Genomic DNA, 13,009 nt, shown 5'->3' on the forward strand with positions numbered 1-13,009 from the left:
GGCTGCAGCATGCAGAGATTCCTCATGTGCAATGATTTCTTGCGATGTGCGAGCCCTTTGTGTGGATGAGCTGCTAGTCCTCACAGACTCCCAGAAAGCGTGGAAACCCTGTTTTACAGATGAGGGAACTGAAGCCCAGAGAGGCATGAGATTATCCCCTAGATTGTCCCCCTTCAGAGCCTGAGTGATTCGGGGACCTCCACATGCTGGAGGAGGAGGGCCAAACCTACGTGTGTTCACATGGAGTCACTCCCCTGCCCTAGAACCTCCCTGGCCCTTAACGGCCTGTGGAACCTTGCCGTGAGGGACCTGGCAGTCCCCACCTCGTTTCCTGCCCCAGCCATGTTTTACCCCAGTCACGTACGTGCCCTGAGTTCAAGGCAAACTGTATTCTTGGCATACCTTGCACATACCCTACGTGCCCTGAGTTCAAGGCAAACTGTATTTTTGGCATACCTTGCCCATGCCTTAGGCCTTTATCCACAGTTCCTGTCACCTGGCATGTCCTCTCCCAACCCTCCCCCGACCTTTTCAGGGTTCAAAACCTCCCCATCACCCAGCCTTCACAAGCTAGTTCCCCTCTACCTGGAAGCCAACCCTGACAGACTGACTCAGCCTGGTACGCCATTGCCCCCAGCATTTCCACCCGTCCCTCTCTAGGCCTCTGTTCTTTCCTCTGTGAAATGGGTGCAGCAATAGAACCCACCCCACAGCGAGTCTCGGCTGGAGGAGAGGAAGGGAAGAGGGGCGTCCAGCCTGGCCACTGTCTGTGGTTCAGGAGGGTGGAGAAGCATGTTCCGTGAGGTCATCCTAGAGGTGTGAGAGGGAAGGGAAGCCCTAGACAAGAGAGGACCCAGCTTACACTGCTGCTGTCAGCCAGAGGGCTTTCCTCAGAGGCTGGAAAGGGCAGATGACAGCCCCGGGGCCACCCAGCCTGTCCGTCACTGGCTGGGCCGGGGCCAGAGGGCCATGGCTGCTGGGGAGGCATAGACGGAGGCATAGACGATAGACGACAGGGTGAGCTGATGACACAGCAGAGGGAGCTCGGTTAGCTCCCATCCTCGCCCTGGGCCTCAGTTTCCCTAGCTGCACAGCGAAGTCGCTGGAATTCTCAATACCTTAGTGTTTTCAGGTGGCTGTGCTTTGGGTCTGCAGTGGGGGTGTGAGGGGGCCTGTCAGGGTGAGGGGGCCTGTCAGGGTGCTCCCCGGTCCAGAACATCTCCCCAGGGCTCAAGACCACCCCTCACGTCTGGTCTCTGCTTTATCTCCCCTCACCATCCTGTGGCCCCCTCTGCTGAGCCACATGGGGTCACTTTCTGATTCCTCATATCCAATGGGTTACCCCATTCTTCAGAAGATGGAAACTGATATTTGTGGAAGAAAAGAGACTTGTTCAAGGTTGCCTGGCGCTACCCCTCCCCCCTTCCCCCTTAGCCCTGGAGAGTCGGGGCACCCTGTGCCCGCCGGGGGTGTCTAAAGAGCAGGTCCTGACCCCTCACATTCCTCTGGCCTCACAGATTGCTGCCCAGGAGCTGTCAGACAACCGGGTCATTACACTGAGTCTAGCGGGCAGGAGGCTGGACAAGAAGGTGAGGTGGGAAAGAGGGGGTTCACCTTCGGGGAGCAGGATCCTTCCCCCACCTCCGGGTCACATGCCTACTCCCTGCAGCTTCACATTTCATTGTTATCACCGGGCCTCACCTCTACCATACACACAAGGGACAAGCTCGTAGCACAGGGCTCTACTAGCCACCCCAAATTAGTACCTCTTCATCACTGAAGTAATGAGTTTCTCATGTCTTAGAGGTATTCAAACATGGCTGCTTGTCAAGACCCACCCCTTGGGACGCCCCGTCTCGTTTTGTGTAAACGCTAGGATCCTTCCGGTAACATACAGGGCCCCACCTGATGTAGCCACAGCCCCCGACTCCCCGACCCCACACCTTCCACTCTCCCGACCTTTATTACGCTTCAGCCGAATCAACCTCCTCGAGCCCCAGGATTACAACCGGGGCCCCTCCTGCCTCAGGACCTTTGCCCTCGCCGTTCCCGCCGCCTGCAATGTTCTTTTCCCTGAATATTCTCGCAATGGCCCCCTCACCTCCATCAGGCCCGTGTTCTATGTCACCTCCTCAGCAAGGCCTTCCCTGAAATTGTAGCGGTCCCCGAGTTCTCACCCCTCCTGCTTTCCTTGTCTCTTTAACGCTAATTCCTGCCTAACACATATTACTTACTTATTTCCTGTCTCCTCCACTTGAATATAGTCTCTTCAGAGTGACACTTTAAAACGATAAATAAACAAACAAATAAATAAATCGGTTTTTAAAAGACATCCTGTCCCTTCTGTCACGTGCTGGGAGAGCTGCTATTTTTCAGATTCCCACTACAATAAATTAAAACCACATCCTGGTAGAGGCCTCCCCCTGCACTGGGAACAGCCACCCTTTTGAAGTCCTGCCCAATCTAAGATGTTGGCATCGTAGCTCCCGTCGGCTACAGGCAACAGGGTCTCTGAGCACGAGCCGTGGTAACCTTAGGACGGGGTGGTTTCTCCTGGGGGAGGCAGTTGGTCCCACGGGGCTGCAGTCGTCTTGCTGAGCCTTGCAGAGGCTGAGGAGAGAGGGACCAGGCTGGCTCCGCCCCCAGCCCCTGCCCCTGCCACTGGGCTTGGGGAGGCAGCTAGGCCATGCCCTTCTCCTCTCTGAATCCGGCAGAGTTTTCTCTCCCTCACCCACCGCCTCCTGCTTCCTCTAGGACCTCTTTGGGAAGTCAGATCCATTTCTCGAATTCTATAAGCCAGGAGATGATGGCAAGTGGATGCTGGTCCACAGGACTGAGGTGGGTGCGTGGGGGCCCGGGGGTCTCTAGGCCAGTGGGTCTGAAGTCCAGCCATCTCCGATGGCTCGGGATGGGGCCGTGCACCCGCAGCCATGCGGTGTGCAGGGACACCCATGACGGCACCCAAGGGACCCTCCCCGCCACAGAGATGCCCACTGGCATCCCTAGAAGTGTGGTTGTGGGGCTCTCCATCTTGCCATTCCGTTTCCCAACCCCGAACCCCAGAGCAATGCTGTCCCGGGCCCGAGCTCATCCTCGTCCCTCACTGTCCTGTAGGTGATCAAGTACACGCTGGATCCTGTGTGGAAGCCATTCACTGTGCCACTGGTGTCCCTGTGTGATGGGGACATGGAGAAGCCCATCCAGGTGAGGGATGCCCTGGAAGCCCTAGTCCCCACCCCACAAGCCTCCCCATCTACCCAAGGCTTTCTGGGGGTGCCCTGGCAAAGCTTTCTTATAAAGAGGGAAAGAGAACCTGGGGGAGGGGCAGGACCCCTAGGTTTTCATCTCGAGTCTGCCTGACCCTGTGAGTGACCTGGGCAGAGCCCCAAGCTCTGTCTAAAACAGAGTGACCATCCTGTTCTCCCCGAAGCCTGCAGTGCTGCTAGTTAGGGTAACGAATGCAGAAACCCCTCGGAAATGACCAAGCGTTGTCGCAGTGATGGGGGCAATGATTACTCGTCTCTAAAACCCCTCGGTCCTCAGGGGCGGGTCTGAGAGCAAATCCGCTGGGCCAGGCCGGCATCCCCAGACAGCATCTTAGGAAACCTGGGTTCAGTTCTGTGTTCAGTACTGCTGCTGTGAGACTTCAGGCAAGTGCTTTCCTCCCAGAGCCTCGGTTTACCCATCAGTAGAATGAGTGCGATAACTCCTGTCTTCCTCCTAGGAGTGCCATGTAGTTAGAGAGAATGTAAAGCCAGGGTTTTTTTTTCTGCCTATCTCACGGGGAAAAAGTCTAGGCAGGGTGACAGGTCATGGCCCATGAAGCCAGGTGGGCCACAAGACAGATAAGGAGCCAAGTGATGGGTGTCTGAGGAGTCAAGCTTCTTGCACCGGAGGGTGCAGCCTCCATTGCTGGGGTGGCATACTTTCTCTTCTTCCCAGAAATCATGGAAGGCTTCCTGCAGGAGGCAGTTCAGGAGCTAATGATGTCATCCCAGGACAGCTAGGCAGATGCCAGGGGAAGACGGAGGCACCACTAGAAGACGTTGGGTTTGCTCAGGAAGCTGAGAGGAGCTGGAGAGCACCTCTTTGGGGGGCAGCTCTGGAGTGACCTCACTGGACCTCACTGTCCTCTGGCAGGTTATGTGCTATGACTATGACAACGACGGGGGCCACGATTTCATCGGCGAGTTCCAGACCTCAGTGTCACAGATGCGTGAGGCTCGAGATGGCATCCCGGTAAGGTGCACGTGCGTGAGCCCGAGACCTCAGCAGGGGAGGGGGAAGGGGCGCAGGCTTTTGGATCAGGCAGATTGGGGCCCAGATTTCACTTCTCTGACTGTATGACCTTGAACGAGACATTCAATTTCTCTGAGCCTCAGTTTCCCCATCTGTCAAATGAAGGAAGAGAAGTAGTGTGGGAAAGAAACGAGGTGATACAGGCAAAGGGCCCAGCATAGTGAGTACTCGGGAGCTGTCCACGTAACTCACCCCGACAAGCTGGGCCCTGGGTGACGGTACTGGGTACATGAGTAGACATGACATGGATGAGTTGTCTAGGGGTGGTGGGTAAACACAGCTCCTCCTACCATGGGCAGGCAAAGCTTGGTGTGAGCCCAGGTGGCAGGAACAATTTCCAGGTGGGAATGTCCAGGAAGTCTTCCTGGAGGAGGCACGCTGCCCCTGGTGAACACTTTGGAGGAGATTTCGGGGTCCAGGGGAGGCTCAGTCTCCATGGAGACCCCGAGGTGAGCGTCTGTTCTCTTCCTGTGTTGTCCAGCTGGAGTTTGAGTGTATCAACCCCAAGAAGCAGAGGAAGAAGAAGAATTATAAAAACTCAGGCATCATCATTCTACGTTCCTGCAAGGTAGGCCAGCGGAGGGTGGGGGAGGGGGCACAGGGCAAGGCCAGCTAAGCTTGGGTTCCAATCCTAGTTCTGCCAAGTCCTGACTCTGTCACCTTCTGAGCTTAACCTGTATGGGCCTCAGTCTCCTTATCTGTAGAATGGGGAAATTAATGAGGTAAAGTGGGTAAAGAGTCTCACATCACGGTCCTATGTGGAGGTCCGGGGGGCACGAGATGACCTTTCAGGACCCCTCCTAGTTAGAGAGTAACTGTAGCGAGTTGCTTCTTCCCATGTGGGTGGCTTACCCACCGTGTGTTCAGCATCAGAGGGGCAGAGGACATGGGGCCAGGGCACCTGTCCACTGGCAGTGACATCAGGGAGGGGTCAGGTACCTGACTCCCGTGGTATAGCTAGGGCCACTGAGGCCCAGAGAGGCAGCGAAGTTCACGCCAGAAGTGTCCAGGCTGAGGTCAGGGGCCAGGTCCCCCGGCCTCGTGGGTAGCCTGGTGTCTGCTGGAATCAGGCAGCAAGAGCCTTCGATGCTGGGCCTGGCATCCTGATGCTCTACCAGCTGGCAGGCCCCATACCCCAGGCCTCCTCGTCCTGGTCTGGAGCCCACGCTGTCTCGCTGGGGTTTACACGAGCATTCATTGGTGAGGTCACAATGCAGAAGTGCTCCGTGAGAGTTCAGCTGTCAGGTTCCAGCATCATGATTTCGGGTCCTTGTTTCTGAAATTTGTCATTCGCATCTCCCTTTCATGCTTTTTGGCACCTGCCTTACTTATTATATTTTTGTCATCAACCCCTTCCCCCATTTTTGTTCCTTTTTTTTACTTAAATACATTCATTTTGAAAGGAACCCTTATAACTCCAGCAAAATTTTGGCCAGTATCTTTTGCCAAAAGGAGGCAAAGACCATAAAAAAAGAAAAAAAGTTTAGCAGCTTTATTAATTTACAGAGGAAGGCCTTGAGCAGTGGCCTGGCCCTCTCTGTTAAAAGTAAAAGTTGGTAAGGGCTAGAGAGAGCTTAAGGACCGAATAGCAACAACTTGTTTCTTTCCGTCACATAATTGGTAGGTGTAATGGATGCTGGGCCCAGGATCCTGCCTGCATCATCAAGCATCCGTGTAACCTGTGTGTTTGTCCCCCACCGACTGGGAATTGTCGCTCTGAGAGCTTTGTTCTGGAGAGAGTTGGGGTTTGTTGTAATCAGATCAGATTCTGGAATCTGACTTTTTGGGTCTCCATGACCACCTTACTAAGGTGTCAGGGCACAGCAGCCCCCTGGAGGTCATCCATGAAGAGGGCCAGCCCTCGGGTGCCAGGCGGGGACCCACTGACTTCCTGATTCCTTTCAGATAAACCGGGACTACTCCTTCCTGGACTACATCCTGGGAGGTTGCCAGCTCATGTTCACCGTAAGCCCCCACAACCCCACATCCCAGTGAGGACTGCCCCCCTTCACCCCCGCAAGGGCTTGGCCCGGAACTACAGCAGGGGCTGGGTAAACTTCAGGAAGGACTGCCCCGGCTCAGGGAGTGTGTCTGGCATAGGCACTTGGGCCTGAGTCGGGGCTTAGCTGCAGGTCAGCATGTAACTGGCTACCCAGCCCACTGGCTACATCCCTTCAGGAAGAAAAAGCCAACTTCCTCCTCGCTGGCCACAGGCCTTCCTGCCTCATCTGTTCCCCCTCCTTGCTCACTGGGCTTCTTCCACACTGACCTTCACTGTTCCTGCCATGTGCCAAGCTTCACTCTGTCCTAGGCCCTTGCATTTGCTAGTCCTCCTGTCTAGAACACTTCCCTGGAAACTTTTTGTGGCTGCAGCCCTACCATCCCACACGCCAGGGCACAGAGATCACCTCGTTAGGGAGCTCTCCCCTGATGCTGGGCTGGGGTTCCCTCAGGGCTGAGAGCAGATGGAGACTTGTTCCCTGCCCATCAACAGCCCAAGTCCTTGTGGGGCACCTGACCACTGCTCCGTGCCCAGCCCTGAACCTGGCTCCTTGGAGGCGTGCGTTTTGCCTTTGGGGAGCACCTAGTCTGACCGGGGAGACAGGCACTGCCCCCACCAGGCAGACCCAGGTTCCCAGGCCCCTTGGTAGTCTGAGGGATGATGAGGAGATGGCATGGGGTAGGGGCGAGGTGTCTGGGAAGCTTCGTGGAGCAGCGGCATCTGAATTGGGCCAGAAAGATGGAGGAGAATCAGACAGGCGGAACAGATAGCCCGGCTCTTTAGGTAGAAGGAACTTAATGAATAAAGGCCTGGAAATGGGAACAGATGAGTGCAGCGATAGGGATGGTGAGAGAAAAAGGAATCTGAGGCTGTAAGTTGGTCTTATCTCACATCTGGGCAACAGACTTTATGCTTAGGACATAGCGAGCCACAGACGGCCTGAGAGCCAGAGGAGTAATACAACCAGACGGTTCCCAGGTCTCAGACCGTCTTATGGAAGGGTGGGTTGGGGCTGGGAGATGAGTTGCCTTCCCATGTCCCATCATCCTCTCTGTTCCCTGTGGGTAAGATAGGGAGCCGGGGTGTCTGGCCATACTGGATGGTCTTTTTCCCACCCCCCACTCTGCAGGTTGGAATAGACTTCACAGCCTCCAATGGTAATCCCCTCGACCCTTCCTCTTTGCACTATATCAACCCTATGGGCACCAATGAATACCTGTCGGCCATCTGGGCTGTTGGGCAGATCATTCAGGACTATGACAGGTAAGCTTGGGGAGGGACTCTGAAGGTCAGCTCAGGCTCCATCCAACTGGGAAAGCTCAACTTATCAAAGCCAGAGATCATCAAACCTTGCTCAGAGGCGTGCGTGCTGTTATCGCCCTGCCCATCCCTGTGGCAGACATTGCTGATCGATTGCTGACCTCTTACTGAGCCCAGATCCACACTGGGATCCTTCTCCACACACTACACCGAGGAGTAAGAAAATGAGTCAAGATAAAAGACGAAACTCATTTGCTCTTGTTGCAACTGCCCTTTTTTAGAGCTAGGGAAGTGGAGGCCTGGGGTTGGGTGGAGAATTTGCTCAAAGTCACACAGATCAGGGAGACTGGAGCCCAGGCATTCTGCTTCCTAGGCCCAGCACCTAACGCCCTGTTAGTCTCCTGTCGGGGGCTTCGGAGGAGCAACCAGCGTGTGTGGGGCCCTCCTCCCATGACCATGCTTCCTGAAGATCTTTGGGGGTGTGGGGTGGGGTGCAAAGCCAGTGAAAGAAAGCTTTGTAGGGGGTGTGGCCATCAACAGGATGCGTCACATGCGAAGTCCAGAGGGACTTGGAGGATCCGGAAGTCACTTGTGGGCTGTGGCATCATTGTCCCAGATGGTGCTTGTTGGGACCTCTCAGGTCAGAGGGTGGAATGACTATGGGGAGCAAGGGAGGAAGGAGCAGGGATTTGACAAGAAGAACGGGCACTCGACCTCGAGAAAGGTAGCCTGAGGACCGGCATCTGACTCCCAGGGTGGCTGTGATTCTGGGCCACATTAAGAGAGATAGAGCATGCAGAGCTGGGGAGATGGAAGTCTCTATCTGCACCGTTGGGCAGAGGTGCCTCTTGTGGCTGCTCCAGAGACCCTTGGATTCAGCTGCTGGCTCAGCCCCCTCACGGAGCCTTCTCAGGGGCATCCAGGCTTAGCGAGGGCCCAGTGAGCTGGAGGCCTTGCTGGACACCTGCCCCAGTCCTGCCCCTCTCTCTGTCTTCACCATCTCAGCGAGAGGCACCAGAACTCACCCCAAACCCTTCACTTCCTTCCTTCCCTCATCTCCCCCATCACCCTTTCAGCAAACCCTTTCCGAATACTTGAATCTAACCTCTCCTCTCCACCCCACTGCAGCCAGCCTCTTTGAGCCACCATCTCCTCCTGCCCAGGTCGTGTAGGTAGCCTCCTTATCGGTCTTCCCACTTCCGCCCGGGCCCCCGACAGTTTGTCCTCCACGGAACGGCCAGGGGGATCCTCAATAAATACATGTTGAGTGAATGGTCCCTGCCTTCAGGGACTTCCTACTTGGTGGGGAAAATGGAGAAGAAATCACCGGAGTTCCCAGAGACCCGTTTACATGTGCGGCAGGCGCTATGGCAGCACCAAAGAGAGGCATCTGGGGGTATCAGGGAAACCCCCGGAGAGAGGGAGCCATTTGAACTGGGCCTGAGAGGATGAGTAGGAGTTTGCCACAGGCAACAGATTGAAGAGAGGTATTTCAGAAGGGGGTGCAACAGGATTGCAGCTGGAGCTTTAAGGTGTCCTGTGTGTTTGGGGACAGCGAGTGGCCAGTGGGGTATGAGAGAGGGCAGGTGGAAGGAGACTAGGCCCTAAGGCTGTACGATAAAGGGCCTTGAATGCCAAGCCAGGATTCTCATTTCGGGAGAATCTTTCCCAGCTGTAAAAGGGAGGTTGAGTCAGCCAGTACATTTCACTTCCATCGTGACCGTGGTTTAGTAGCTGCCCAAAGCCTCAGTTTGAGAAGGACCTAGAAGCTGCACCCAGGCCTACTGGTTAGAAGGCCGTGGTTGATTGACAGTCTCTGCCGCAGGAGTAGATGCGGTCGAGCCACGCATTCGCAGACGCCGGAGGTGGGTTTGGCTCCGTAGGTCATTGGCACAGAACTTTTTCTTTCTATCCTTGGGAGTGTGCAAGGGAGAGAGGGCCAGCCCCGGGTAGCAGGTTGGAAGGGGAGCCCGTAGGTGGGAGGAGTGTCTCACGGTGTTTTATTTTTCTCCTCATTAGTGATAAGATGTTTCCGGCTCTAGGGTTTGGGGCCCAGTTGCCCCCGGACTGGAAGGTGAGTGAAGCGGGCTGTTTCCGCTCGGCCGAGGTGGGATTGATGTGTGTGACCTCTCCGAGATCCGCTTTGGAAAGACCTGGGGCCGGGGCCCAGCTGCCCTGCCTTCTCTGAGTTCCCCCGGAGCCGCCCTTATGTCTCCACCTGAATCCCATGTAGGCCCTGGGCCTCCTAACCAGCAGGACAGCTAAGGTCTCTACCGGCCCCCTCCCCCCAACTTGGTCTGCTGGCCATTTTGGGGAGTGGGGCAAGATCCTGCGAAACCAAAGCTGGGTTTCTGGGCAGACACCATGATGCCAGGGGTGTATGAGGGGAGGAGGGTGGGTTGGTGCGGCCAGGCCCAGCATGAGCCGGTTGCTAGGACACCAGCCGGCTTTCAAAGAACTCTGGCTCAATGAGATGTTTTCCTGTGCAAAAGCCTCCTTGGAAATGTCACAGGGCAACTCTAGGGAGGCCAGGGCTTGGCCAGGCTGGAGGGCCCAGGCGTGCCCAGAGGGATGCTGTAGCGCCCAGGCTGGGAGAGGCCAGATGCTCTGTCTCTCCACCCCCGCCAGGCTTGGCCCCTCCTGGCCCCTCCCCGTCCCTTCTCATTCTAACGCGCCTTGACTCTGCCGCATGAACCTTCTTTCCTTCCTTCCCACCTCAAGGCTTCTGCGTGTGACGTTCTGGCCTGTCGCTCCCTTTCACTGAGTTTTCACGCCGATTCTCATCATTCCCCTGGGAGGCCTTCCCTGAGCACTGAGCTGCGAGTACTTATTTGTTGACAGTGAATTTGAGGCCTCGAGGTGTTGGTTCTCTGACGGTTGGAAGCTGGAAGGAGCTAGAAGAACCTTGAGACCCAGTTGCCTGCCCTTGGGGCTTCGGTTCCTTCCTGTTCTGGGCAGTAGCTGAGGGACTCAGAAAGCGTGTCCCTGAGGAGATGGCATGAGGGCTCGGACCTTCGAAACGAGCCAGAGTTCGTAAAACAAAAGAGGGGTTGGGCAGAAGGAAGGTCTGTGTGGGGGAGGAGAGCAGAGTTTAATGACTCTTCCCACTGTACAGATGGGGAAACTGAGGCTCAGAGAGGACAGTCCGTCTGAGATCCTGTCAGCTCCCTCCCAACCTCCCTCCACTGTCCTGCCCCTGCCAGGGCCACAGGGAGCAGCGTCTTAAGTAACTGGCCAACTAGGGGCCGGGCAGGATCAGGTGGGGTTAACTGGCTATCGATTGTCACAGGCCTCAGAGAGTTCCAGGACAAAGACTGGCTTGTCCCCAGGGGCCCCTAATCGGCTTGGTGTGGGCTCCAGGAAGCTTGTCCTGTTTACTGGCATTTCTTAGGCAAACCAAGGCAACCAGCATGGGAGGGGGCTGGGCTGCCACGGACAGCTGGACTTCTTGTCCCCCGGATCTGTCCCTGCCTCTGCTGTGGCTCACTCACTATTCCCTGGCCTCAGTATGCCTTGGCCCTGCCCTCTCTAAACCTGTGTTGCCACCTGTGAAATGGAACTGCCGGAGTAGGTGACCTGAGAGGCCTCGGGTGTGGACAGTGACCTCCCACAGCCCCCCCCACCCGACCCCAGGACAGACCCTCCCCCAAAGAGGGGCACAGAGTAGGGAATGAAGAGATTGGGTGGCTCAGAAAGCGAAATATTAATCCTTTCCTGTCAGAAGGGGGCTTTTCCCCTTTGGTCTCTAAAATCTCCTAAAATCTGATTTTTCGGGAAATTGTTGGCCCAAGGGAGGCCTGTTTCCCTGGCAACCATTTTCCTCTCTCAGCCCCTTCCATACAAGCCCCCCTCTTCATCTCTATAGATGGTCATGAAGTTGCCATGGCAATAAGGACTGCCGGCCCTTACACCTGGAGCCCAGAGTGGGGACAGGGTAAAGAGGGCCCCTGGACAGGGAGGGACAGGGCTCAAGAGGGACATCAGGGGACCGGCTCCGTGCCAGGCATTTAGGGCCAAAAGAACAAAGAACAGAAGCGACCGGTCCCTGGAAGAAGGTGGGGTCTCCTCAGGCCGCCCACCCACTAGGATGAACTATGCCTGCCGAGTCCCTCCTCTCATGCCCGGGGGCCAGCCCTTCTCAAGGCATGAGGGGCCCGCGGCTCAGGCCTGTCCTGCTACGTGGCCTTGACGCCTGGCTTCCCCTCTCTGGGCCTGTTTGTTTGTGGAGTGGAGATGTTGGACTTCCAGCACATCCATTGTAGTGTCTCGGAGCGAAAACGTCTCTCTGGAATCGTTTGTGTCCAGGCTGAAGCTCTCCCTTAGCCTGGACCTCTCCACCCTCCTAATTTAATGCCCTTGGGTGAGGAACAGCTTCTGAGGTTAGAGGGTTCATGGAACGAGAGCTCGGGAGGCAGCCTGACCCCAGTTCTAGTCCCGACTCTGCCCTTTAGTACGTGGAAACGTCCTAGTTCATTCCGTGTCCGCTTCACCATCTGAAAAGTGGGGTAATTCGCAGGCCTTTCCTCACTGGACGTGGGGCCGTGAGGCAGGGGGCTGAGCGGTGTTTGGCTGTGAGCGGGCAGGGGGAGGGAGGGAGGGGGAATGGGGAGGTCGCCGCATCTGAGCTCTGGCCTCGCCTGAGGCCTCAGGTTCTGCAGTCACCCTAGTCCTAGTCACAGCTCTGAACAGGGTCCACCTGGGCTCAGGGGCTGGGCCTGGAGGAACCATGACAGCCCTCTCTGCACCTGTCCCCCCTCCCGGCCCCACTATCCAGGTCCCCCAGTCCAGCTCTGAGTGGGTTGCCGGCTAATCCCCAGCTTGGTTCGCTTGCATAAGCTGAGCTCCTTTCCAGGCTCCTCCACCATTAGAATGGGGAAGAGCCCTGGAGCCCAAGGAAGTGGGACTTTCATTACAGCCCCCACCATACTGAGCGCCAGCGACCAAGGGGCATTCCAAGTGCCCCGTGATCCACCACCCACAGGGGCACCTCTGTCCCACTGGGGGGCTCTCGTAGTGGGGTGAGGAAGCACAGGCAGCCCTGATCCCGCAGAAGAGACTGGGGTGACGTGCAAGGATCTTGGTTTCCTCCATCATGAACCGCGGCGGCTGGGTCTGTCCGCGTGGGTCAGACCCAGCAGCGGATGGGAAAGCACATGTGCGGAATATCGATAGCCTTGACCTGGGCCTGGGGAGCAGTAAAGAGCCAGGCGTCTTCAGAGGAGCCTGCGCCTGGTGGGAAGGTGGGGTGCACTTGGACTTGGAGGCTGGGGGTGGCCTGGGCCCAGGTCTGGAGCCGGGAGGCTGCCAGTTCAGCATCTTCTCTGCATTTCAGGTCTCTCATGAATTTGCCATCAACTTCAACCCCACCAACCCCTTCTGCTCAGGTGAGTGTCAAGCCCACCTGCATCTGCCTTGGTTTTTACACCTGGCCATCTCTGGGCGGAGGGA

The 13,009-nt window shown here is 56.5% G+C and overlaps 1 protein-coding gene across 3 annotated transcripts in view; it reads left to right on the forward strand.

Moving 5' to 3' along the window:
• Nucleotides 1–13,009, forward strand: part of CPNE2 (copine 2) — a 40,311-nt gene that overhangs the window by 17,028 nt on the left and 10,274 nt on the right. For 2 of the 3 annotated variants that reach the window (XM_039880936.1, XM_039880937.1), the window contains exons 5-13: nucleotides 1,518–1,589; nucleotides 2,755–2,838; nucleotides 3,115–3,204; nucleotides 4,141–4,239; nucleotides 4,781–4,867; nucleotides 6,205–6,264; nucleotides 7,431–7,564; nucleotides 9,581–9,635; nucleotides 12,894–12,945. In XM_039880936.1, the coding sequence (XP_039736870.1) occupies nucleotides 1,518–1,589; nucleotides 2,755–2,838; nucleotides 3,115–3,204; nucleotides 4,141–4,239; nucleotides 4,781–4,867; nucleotides 6,205–6,264; nucleotides 7,431–7,564; nucleotides 9,581–9,635; nucleotides 12,894–12,945 (733 nt within the window). The remainder of the gene's footprint in view (nucleotides 1–1,517; nucleotides 1,590–2,754; nucleotides 2,839–3,114; nucleotides 3,205–4,140; nucleotides 4,240–4,780; nucleotides 4,868–6,204; nucleotides 6,265–7,430; nucleotides 7,565–9,580; nucleotides 9,636–12,893; nucleotides 12,946–13,009) is intronic. The other variant, XM_039880938.1, reaches the window with a different exon arrangement.

This window comes from Pteropus medius, unplaced genomic scaffold (assembly GCF_902729225.1).
Source record: "Pteropus medius unplaced genomic scaffold, Ma_sr-lr_union100, whole genome shotgun sequence".
NCBI lineage: Eukaryota > Metazoa > Chordata > Mammalia > Chiroptera > Pteropodidae > Pteropus > Pteropus medius.